At 34.0% G+C, this 11121-nt stretch overlaps 1 protein-coding gene across 2 annotated transcripts; it reads left to right on the top strand.

Annotated features, from left to right (window-relative positions):
* Positions 1–2491: 2491 nt before the first annotated feature.
* On the top strand, positions 2492–11081 carry LOC106670643 (histone acetyltransferase KAT6B-like). Of its 2 annotated transcripts, XM_014401159.2 has the most exons (6): positions 2492–2796; positions 5969–6044; positions 6601–6769; positions 6897–8075; positions 8305–8578; positions 8794–11081. In XM_014401159.2, the coding sequence occupies exons 3-6, from the start codon at positions 6662–6664 to the stop codon at positions 10758–10760; spliced, it is 3528 nt and encodes a 1175-aa protein (XP_014256645.1). In that variant the 5' UTR covers positions 2492–2796; positions 5969–6044; positions 6601–6661; the 3' UTR covers positions 10761–11081. The 2 variants fall into 2 exon arrangements, with proteins under 2 accessions (XP_014256645.1, XP_014256646.1); XM_014401160.2 differs by lacking the exon at positions 6601–6769 and having other exon boundaries at positions 2546–2796; positions 8794–11080.
* The last annotated feature ends 40 nt before the right edge of the window (positions 11082–11121 follow it).

Raw genomic sequence — 11121 nt, 5'->3', positions numbered from 1 at the left:
CAGAAATGATTTGAAGAACTAAAATAAATATAGAAGAAAATTTTGGTTTAATTGTAATAACAATATTTTTTTGGTAGTTAAGGGTTTAATGTAATGAATCAGGCACAGGTCTGGACTGCAAAAACTCATTTGTTGCATACAAGTTTTTCAAAAGTTTGGGCAAAATGAGTTCTTTGTTTGATCTCTCTTTGAAAAATTAGTATATTTTGGTAGTTTATCACGAACAAAAATAAGACAGGTCTACTGCAATGGTTATTTATTCAGCTGTGTCCAAGTTTTTTCAATGATTATTCTCTTTATGTAAGGTCTTGGTTGAGTTAAAAAAGTCAGTGCCACGAGCGGGATTTGAACCCATGACCTTCGGCTAAATACACCACTGCTCTACCATTGAGCTATCGTGACTTTGATCTTCTCGGACACCAACTCTCCATCTCAACCTTACAAATTTTTATATTTTGACCTCAACAGTTAATCTTATGATTCTTCCTTCAATTGAGATGACCTATTATCCCACCTTCAAGAAGGAAGAATCATAAGACTTACAAATTTTCCCTCTTTTTGCCATTTCCAACTTTACGAGACTGCGGCATGGCTACACATGGTTTATGGCTATAAAGCCAATACCAAAAAAAAAAAAAAAAATTCAATATTGAAAAAAATTTCAAATTTTGTAAATGTAGGCGACATCGTAAAATAATGAGAAGCAACCAAACTATAAGTTTATCCACAGACCCCAATAAGGAAATGTCAAAACTAATTAGATATAAAAATTGGGACAAAAGAGTTTTGTTGTTTGTTTTCTCTTTGTTCAGTATTTTCTATGTTGAACGATCTTGTAACTATCTTATTACTATTTAAGTCTTTTAACTGTAATCTTCGTTTTCTTATTATGTAAATATATGTCTTATGGTATAGGTTCTTTTTTATTAGGCCAAAAAGAAGTAAAATTTAATTATTTAGTCAATCTTCAATATAGGCTTAATCAACCAAAACTATGTTTTCATAAGATTTGGAAAACAAATTTTGGTTTATTAATTCAAAATCACAACTTTATATGGTTTTTACATCCAGTTATGTAAAACATAATGATTATATATTACATTATGTTAAATGCCTGGTAGACTCATACCCCATTAAACTAATAATGAGTTGATATACATAAGTTACAACATATATTTACGTAGCATAAATGTATGCTAAAAATCATTACATAATTAATTATAAATTACATATTTACACAATTATAGATGTAGAATTAGGGATGAAGTCAATAAAAAAAACATATATGTTTACCAAGCTTTTGGCATATTTATTTAAACTTCCTGAGGGCAATTACCAACTCAGTCCTTAAGTCCAAGGACTAACAATGAATGTTATTTACTGTTCCAAATAAATATTCTTTTTGTCTAAGGTTTTTGGCTGAGATGAAAAATTAGCGTTACAAGCAGGATTCGAACCCACGACCTTCGCTCAATTTGCTGCTGCTTTAACCACACGATCGATCTTCGATCCCCTCGGACACCAACTCATCTCAACCTACAACATTTCGGACTTTTCCTCTTTTTTCTGTATTTGCTGTAATCAGTCCTTGGCACCGTTGGGATGGAGTCAGTCTTCAATGAGACTTGCAACAGTCTATTAAAAACTTAATTGTCAACAAAGTGACACCCTTTAAGATGGTTTTCCTCTGATAATGACATTAATATAAGTCGAAAGCTTGGCAGTAACAATTGAATTTGTTTTTTCATACAGACTATACCAAAATCTAGATTGCATAACTATATGCTTTAACATTGTAAGTCGCCACATTAGAATTTTTATACTTATGGTTAGAAATTTCAGTGCTAGTAAAAAAAAAAGGCTTCATTCATAAGTTCTTGTATGCTACCAACATCCATTATTATTACTAATTTTTATGTAATTTAACAGTTTCAGACATAAATTTATATATTTCTTTGTTGTTGTTCAGACGTGAACTTTCTAAATTCAAAACGTCACAGTAATTAAGTTTTGTCTTTTGTCAATTTTTCCAAATTTGACCGCGCGGTCAGAGTGATCATTGATGATCAGCGGAAGGCTACGGCTTACGGAAAAATCCGTCCTGTTTGCCGCCGCCACCGCATCGAACGCTTCGTCCTTTGATTCGGGTCGAAACTCCAGCAAACTTGTCACCGGAACATCTGAATTTAAATCTCATCACGAATGCTCATGATAGACCAAGTAAAAGCGTTTTTAAATTTGAAACGTTATTTTGGATTAAATAGTTATAATTTTACTTTTTTAAGTTTTTTTTATTAATGGGAGGAAAAAATTGTTGTTTTGGTCGTACGTATTGGGCTCTGGTTTGTAGAAAGTTTGCGTTTGGAACTTAAAAGTATTTGTAAGTACTTAATATTTATGACGTCAATGTGAATTATAATTGGTACTCTAGAATCTACACCTTTCTTTATTGACGTCAGTAGTATTGATTTGCTATAGTTGAGATTTTCAGTGGCCTGTTTTATTTTTAAATTTGAAGTTTGATAATAGAATGGAAAAAGGGGCGGATTTGATGTGCGTCTCGCAATTGTGTCGTTTTTTCCATTTCCAACCCACTGTGGTTTCAGCGGACGCCGTTTACCGCCAACGGCGCCGGCGTCGAACGAAAGCCCGTCAACTTCGTTTTCGGCCCAGCTCGTGAATCGTGCCATCGTGAAAATTTGAAATTGAGTTTTCATGACAAAGTGAAAAGTGGCGAGACGGCGTGTTGAACCAGCCCGGCGACTTGGAGACGACCCGGCGGATTTCGGCACGAACGTAAGTAGGCAGGATTTGCACGGCCTTCGGCCCAACTCTCCCGATCTTTTCCAAATTTTGGGGTTATGTTTATCCACTTTTCTAACGCTGGCAAGATCGCAACTTATCGTGATAAAAACTTTTGACGTTATTCCTAGAAAAGAGCGGGGTCCTCGACTCGATCCGCGGATAACATTGGAAGTTCACGTTTTCCCGTCTATTTTCCTGATTTACCTATTCGAAACGACGCCCTGACCCTTTTTAGCCCGTTATTTTTATCAATATTTTCTATCGAAATTGGCTCTAATGCATTTTTTCGGAAAATTCAAATCCCATCGTGAAAATCAGACCAAAGACTTTAAATTGACTTTATTTTTCTTGGTTTCTTACTCTAAACGAGTCTGATTTGAGATAAGCCTCGTAATACGTTCTTAATATACGTACTTGAAATGCTTGGCTTCACTGGACAACAGAAGTTTAAAACAATTTTGAAAATTTCAACAATTTTAATTCATTTCCTATAAATTACAGTTTGCTTTTCAAAAGAAAATAAAAATCTTTCATCTTGCCAATATTTAAAATTATTTTTAAACTTCAAATATGAGAAAAAAATTATTCAAATCTATTATTTTAGGTTCAGTGCAATTAGTAAGGCAAAAATCAGTTTATCATGTATATATGCACTTTTTTTATATCAATAATGTAAATGTATACCCTATTTCTCGTAAAATCGACTATATAAACAAGAACTGCATTTGAGGGAGAAAAAAAATTATCGCAAGATTAATCTTCCTAATCACCGAATAAACCAGTTTCTCGTCAAATGTGTCACGGTCATATCCATATGAGAAGAGAGTCAAGATGTGCATCGTACGTTATACGACAGAATGTCCAGTCTAGCTTTTTTAAAGTTGCCAATAAAAAAATAATAAAATAAAATCACTAGAAAATATTTCATTCATTGGAATAATTTCTACTGCTAAGATCATCCTATCTTGAAAAAACTAGGTCAGAAATTATTATAAATATTTTTTATTACATATTTCTGGCACTGACTTTAACCCTTGAGGTGTGCATACTTGAAAAGTTTGACTCCTCTGGACAACAGAAATTCAAACAAATTTTCTTTATTTGTAACAATCCCAATTTATTATTATAAACAATGGTTGTTTATTATCAATAAAACAGTATATTTTTTATCACAGTTGATTAGCCTCTTTCTAATCTATATATAAAATAGTTCCGTGACTGACTGACAGCACAAACCAGTCCCCTGGATCTAAAGGTCTGAAATTTCGACAGTGCATTTATATACATATCATTTATATACATGGATAGCTGCTAAGAAAGGATTTGGTTGGAATTCCAACCCTGAGGGGATCCATGGACACTTTTACACACCATGTACAGACACGGAAGTGAACTGAAGAAGAGAAAATTTGAGAAAAGAGACATATTACTACAGTCATATTAGTACTCTGCGTCGCATTAGGAACGTACATTAAAACAGAGTCCTGCATGGATGAATTCGTGGTTGAAAGCTAGACACTGAATAAACCAATTTCTTGCTGAATACATTTTAAGTAACTGTCCTATGTTTATTTGCTGTCATATAAATATGAGAAGATAGCGCTGGGATGTGCATTCTACTATACATGACAGAAAGTAGTTGTTAGTTTTTTGAAGTGGCAAATCACAAAATATTAATAGAAAATGCTGTTTTATTCATAGACATAATCTCTGTTGGCTTTGATCATACTCTCTTGAGATATGGTAGGTTAAAAATACTTATTTTTATGTGCTATAAAATTAAATTTTGACTGTAAATGTGTCTGGCAGTATGTATAAGCCTCATAGTATGTTGTTAGTGTGTATACTTGAAAAGTTCGGCTTCACTGGGAAAGTGCAATTTAAACAAGTTTTCTAAATTTATAACAATCCCAATTCATTGTATATAAATAACAGTTTGCTCAATTGTTGAGGGAAAACTTATATTTATTTATAAATCATGAGTTGCGGTCTGGTGTGATGTAGGTTTCAGAAAAACATTTTCTTTATCGTGCCAGCTTTATTGAGATCATCTTCAGGGCTCAAAGTGTTTGTCTTCTGTGTAATTGTGCCATTCTTGCGTGCCGTGTCGAGAGTGCCCCTCACTAATCACCACATATATATATAATTTTTTTTTATCACACTTGACTTGCATCTTTCTAATCACTGAATAAACCATTTTTTTTTTTTTTTTTTGTTGTTGAATATGTTTTAATGTGCATTCTGCTAGATATGACAGAAAGTAGAGTTGTTATTTTGAAGTGGCAAATCACAAAATATTAGTAGAAAATGATATTTTATTCATAGAAATAATCTCTGTACGCTTTGACCATTCTCTTCTGAGATATACTAGGTCAAAAATACTTATTTTTATATGGTATACAATTAAATTTTGACTGTAAATGTGTCTGGCAGTGTGAATAAGCCTTGTAGTAAGTTGATAGTGTGAATACTTGAAAAGTTCGCTTCACTGGACAACTGAAATTTAAACAAATTTATTCTCATTTATTGTCTATAAGTTTTTTTTTCTTTGAAAAAAAATTAAAACAAATTTTTAAATTTGAAATCTGAAACAATTTAAAATCTGATACAATTTTAAGATGTTAAAAACAAGTTAATTATTCAAATATAAGATTTTTTTTTATAAACAAACGAGCTGTTGATCCAGATCTTGGCTCGCCAACAACCGGTCGTCTGCGATCTGTGCATTGTGGTCAGCCCCCTGCGAATCAGCGCCTCTCTGGAGTAGAAAGGCTCTATAATTCCTATTTCTCAGAAAATCAAATAGATTAATGAAAGGTGCATTTGTAGAAGAAAACTGAAAGAAAAATATATTTTTTAAATTACTCATGATTATCATCTTCCTAATCATTGAATATACCAATTTCTTGCTAAAATACTTTAAGTAATCGTTGCTTTGTATTTGCGGTCATATTCATAGCAATGAGCATCATTTTGGGTCATGATAGCTTGCCTATCTTTACTGTTTTGTTCTGTGAGGTTCATTTTGACATCTTTGGTGGTTTGTCTGCCAAATATATAGTTATCTCTAGATTGATAATATTGATCTTTACTAAAACAAAAATTCATTCTGCTTTGTTTAAAACAAGGTATCATTTACTAACATTTTGTTTTTCTTGTACAGGATCTTTGGTCGTTTGTGAATGCCGTATCACTCGTTCACAAGATCACCATTCCATCTATAGTTACAATAAGTCAAGGTTTGTTTTCTCTATTGATTTATTAATGATTTAGTGACTAATTTCTTCACAATTTTATTTAATTTTTTCTTTTTGTAGTTCAATAAATTGGAACATTAAATTACATTAGCGAATGTTCATAAATACAGTTACAACTAAAACTACTTCTTTATTCATGTTTCTTGTACAATAGACTTTGTTTAGGATTAATTATTATTTAACTTTTTGTTATTGCATTAGTTCATACATTTTCTTAAATATGCCGGTATTATATTGTTGTTTATTTTTAATTATTTATGTTGACCTCCTTTTTGTAAAATAGATAAATTGATAAAAAGAACTGCAGGTGTAAAGAGATCGTTAAATTATGCATAAATTGAATACTAATTGTAATTTTTCTGCACAAATATTATATAGCACCTTTTGGGCATTAAAAAATAGAGCTTGAAATTTGACTTTATTTTTTTTTTGCATTTTGTTCATTTAATTTTTCAATTGTGTAGTGTAATTTCTTGATGTTCTCTAGTTTTTTAAGGGCCGCCGAAGTTAAATCAGGACATATTTCTATTGTTTGCAGATGGAAGGAATTTAATTTTCACTTTATTGGTGACAGACATTCTTTGATTATATCTTAGGCAATGCCAAAAAAATGCTATGTCCCGTTTTGCAAATCCGGCTATGGTTCAGAGAACTTGCAAACGCAAAGCCTCGGATTGAACACTCCTTCTATGTTCCATCCTCCGGAGGTATTCCTATATCAATTTTAGTATTTGGGAATGTTTCCTTTTAATTCCCTTTTTTGCTAAGAAATTTAAGTGAAATCTATAATTACTTTGTTATAATTTTGTTTTTTGATTTCTTTTTCTTTTTCAGGATTTTCTTTTGGAATGGAATAAAAGGATTGGTAGGACAGACAGGAGACTGACGCTGAATGATACAGTCTGCTCGAAACACTTTGCAGAAGAAGATATTTTAACGCATTACGAGTTCACTTTGCCAAATGGCCAAAAGGAGAAGTTCAGAAGGGGGAAGACTTGCTTGAAGCGAGGAGCAGTCCCTACAATATTCCCCACTGAAAACCTGACAATGTCGTCTAGGTCAAGGCAGAAATCAAAGCCCAATTCCCAAAAGGGAAGCAATTCGGAGACAGATGAAGAACGTGATTCTTCGTCTGTGAAGTCTGGCAGCACGAGGGTTTCTGCCAGCGATCTTTCAGAAATGGATGACATGTTCACTATAGATAAGCTCCATGAAATTTCACAATCAGTCCAGCTCCCGGGCAGCATGTGGGGGGTTCACCAAAAGCCTGGTGGTAAGACGGCTTTTATACATATCAATGAAGAAATGGTCATTGATAAGACAGTTGAGTTTGTAAAATCTTGCGTTCCAAAAGTTAAAGTGAGAGGACATGACATTGATTTACCTGAAGTGAGAAGCAAATCGCACTTGGAGTGCCTTTTAAGAGGAATTGATGCCATAACCAAGTTGCCTAGAGGAAGAAAGAGAAAAAGGAGAGGACGGCCACCAAAATCCATTAAATTGGAATTCGATGATATTTCTGTCGATAATAAGAAGGTATTGAGGTCCACAAGGCTAAAAACATCGTCGAATGTGAAATTAACGAGCACGCACCAAAAATTGACAATGCCCGAGAAACGGGTGCTCAGGAACCGGGACAAAAAATCCGTCTCTCCTCCTAGAGCTCGTAGAAATCTGAGGTCGATGAGGCAGTCTGAGAAGAACACCAAAGTACAGAGGGATAAAACTCCCAGGACACCGCGGGTAAAGATCAAACAGGAAATTGAGGAAAAAGAAGAAAGTGAGGAAGAAGAGGAGGAGGAAGAAGAATCTGATGACAACGAAGAAGACAATTCAACTCATAACAAGGATGCTGATACACCAAAACAGTCCAAAACTGACAAACCAAAACCAATGCAGAAACAAGCAAAGCTTTTAAAAGAGAGTACAAAAAAAAATTCCATTTCTACTCCAACTGTTAGGAGAGAAGATTTCACGCCTAGATTTTCTAGGCAGAGGCCAAAATGGGAACGGGTAATTATTTTTAATTAATGCCTTACTTTTTTATACACTTTTAAAAATTATATCTTATTTTTATTTGACATTCACATTTTTCATTCATTATTTCTCATAACTTAAAAACAATAAATTGTTGTAATAGTCTTTCTTAAAATTTTCTCATATCTTTTTCTAAATAAAAGTTAAAAGATCACAATAAAAATGCCAATTTGTGATTGAGTCTTAAATTATCAATTAATTTCAGGAAGAATCGCTGACTTCATTTGGTGTGCGATGTGTTGTCGAGTGCTGCCAGAACTCAATGCTTGATACGAGAAGATCAAATCTGAATATATACTACTACAGGTTCCCTATGGACGATCGGCTTGCTGAAAAATGGAAGGAGAAGTGCAAGATCGAAGGGCGTATGCCGAAGTCGGCTAGGGTCTGCTCGGATCATTTTAAAAGGGAGGATTTCGAAGGGGCTGAGACTCCAGGTGTGCACATGGCACAGCCAAAAAGGAACCTAAAGTCTAATGGTAATTATCCAATTTATGATAATACAATTCTTACTCGAAAAAATTTGTTTTAATTATTAAAAAAAGGGCAATTTGTCATTTTTTATTGGGCATTTTGTTAAATTAAAATACAACAAACTAATCTTTTTGAGAAAGTTTTTATCATAGTAATAGTTATAATTATTAGTTACGTTTTTTATTTATTTATTTATTTAATTAAAAATATTTTTTTCCAGCTATTCCTACCTTGTACCTTTCTTCCAAGAGAGAACACAAACCACCACCACAGAAAAAGAGAAAACCGAGGAAGCCTAGGAATTCTGTAAAAAACGATCTAGATATTAAAATAGTTGAAACTAAGTCAATTAAAAGATTGACACCTGAGCCAGCAGATGAGAATTCTGATATTTCCCCACCAAGGACACCTCTATCTGTGAGCTCTTCGGAGCTTGACAACACAAACGTTATAAACGACTCTCCAGAAATTGTCAACACACCTGTTGTAACAGTCGAGCTGTCTGATGAGAGTTCGGAGGAGTCGGACGCGTATGAAGAGGTCATTCAAGTGAGAATAACAAACTTGAGTGCAACATCGAGTGCTGAGGACAGCGAGAGTGACGAAGTGATGAGGAGAAGACGGAAAGTCTTAAAAAGGAAGCAACCTCAAATAGAGGAAACTAAAGATTATGAAATAGAAACTTTAGAAATAGAGTTGAACTCTGATGATTCTGACGCTGATGTGAGGGAAATGAAAAAAACGCTCGACCTGCATTTGAATAATTCCAAGTCTTTTACACCCCGTCCACCCACTAAAATCGCGAAAGTCAATCAAAACGGTTTGCACGAATTGAAGACCAGCCAGAACAACATAAAGATCAATCAAAGCACACCCACAGGTCTTAAATCTGTCCATTTGAATATCACTCCAAAAGAACAAAATGAAAATTCAGTTGTGTTTGAAGTCAAAGAAGCTGAAAAATCGGTGACACCCCCACCAAGTAGTTCTGCCCCAACTCAGTCTCTGGCCAAATTACTTCAAGCTAAAAGCAAGCCTGACAGGGAAACAATTATTAAAATAATTGAACAGAAGATTTGTGAAAATTACGAGATTCTCAACAACCGCATTGTCCCGAATCTTTCTTTTAAAACACCTGAAATGAAAAATGACAATGTGGTGCAATATATAGTGAAAAATGGAAAAGCCGACTCATTGTCTTTACCCAAAGGTATTATCAAACATATTGATAAGAAAGAAAATCGGCCTCTTCCTGAAATTCTAGTACCTCAAGCTGAAGAAAAGAGAAAAGATATGGCATCACCTACTATTAAAATCACAGCGCCCATCAGATCACGAAACACCATATTGAATGAGACTAAAGAGAATATGACCATGGTGAAGCCTGATATTGTAGAACACCAGCCGAAGAAATCAATACTCGTCGAAACTGATGTCTCAAATCCTCATTTAGAAATGCCCACTACTGATGCTATTAAAAAGGATTCAATAGAATTTGTTTCATCCGAAGATATAATTATAGAGGAGGCGAGTGCTGAAGAGAAGGAAAAATCTGAACTATCCTTCATGGAAGAGATGGACGATGACAACCAAATATTAATAGTTTGTAGGGATGAAGATGATGAAGAAAAAGACAAAAGCTTGCACTATGAGCCTCCCATTCACGAGTCTTTACAGCCAAGTGAACGACGGAAGGACTTGGAGCATAGACCTCAAACGATAAGCATACAGAGGAAACGTGCCAATGAAATAATACCGAACAAGATCAAGATCCCTGCAACAGAGCATAGCAGTTCAAGGACCGAAAAGGGCATTCTTGATTCTTTCTTTTTAAATAATTCTTCATCTGACAACATTTTTGGTACTAACGATGAAATCGAGAAGCCGAGTGAGATACAGGATCTGCTTAACATGGTCCCCCAAAATGAAGTCGACTACTCCAAGGTCATTGTTTTGAACCATCTTGAAGATCCTCATAACGTCCAGTGGGGCGAGCTTTCGAACGATTCAAAAGAGCATGTCCAAAACAGCGATTTGTACTTTATCCAACAAGAGGATGATGTTGGGCACACGTCGCATTCTGTACGCGATCAATCGAGCTCGTTTGACGAAAGTCAATATCTCAACATGGAATGCCTTGAAGTTGAAGTCGTACCTCCAGAAGAGACCGCCGACTACAAGAAGTGAACCTGACATTTTAAATTTTCTAAATATTTTATTTCAATCATTGTAAATAAATAAGAAAAGTGTTGTACAGCTGTTAATTTAAGACATAAAAGTTGTATATATTGTATATACTCCTGTATTATTGTTTTGGTTTTCAAACTGTGTTCAATTTTTTACTTTACACATCATACATTATTTTTCATGTTTGTAAAAAAAAGGCACAAGATTGTAAACTTGGTATTCATATAATTGAAAGAAAAATGTAGAAAAAATAACTCACTACCATAGATTTTAAAAGGACAAACTTTATATTTTTATTGCAGATTTGTTTTTTTAGTTTCTGAAAAATATTCAAATTTTCCTTGTTTAGAGAAAAGTTTGA

Source organism: Cimex lectularius, unplaced genomic scaffold, assembly GCF_000648675.2.
Source record: "Cimex lectularius strain Harlan isolate CLEC.00 unplaced genomic scaffold, Clec_2.1 scaffold58, whole genome shotgun sequence".
Lineage (NCBI taxonomy): Eukaryota > Metazoa > Arthropoda > Insecta > Hemiptera > Cimicidae > Cimex > Cimex lectularius.
The sequence above is the reverse complement of the archived record's forward strand: the minus strand, read 5'-3'. Positions and strand labels throughout refer to the sequence as shown.

Bases quoted from the DNA above. Each gene is read 5' to 3' on its own strand.
- LOC106670643 (XM_014401159.2), top strand. From the start codon at position 6,662: ATGCCAAAAAAATGCTATGTCCCGTTTTGCAAATCCGGCTATGGTTCA. The intron at 8,076-8,304 runs GTAATTATTTTT...AATTAATTTCAG, and splicing joins AGAGGCCAAAATGGGAACGG to GAAGAATCGCTGACTTCATT. The intron at 8,579-8,793 runs GTAATTATCCAA...ATTTTTTTCCAG, and splicing joins AAGGAACCTAAAGTCTAATG to CTATTCCTACCTTGTACCTT.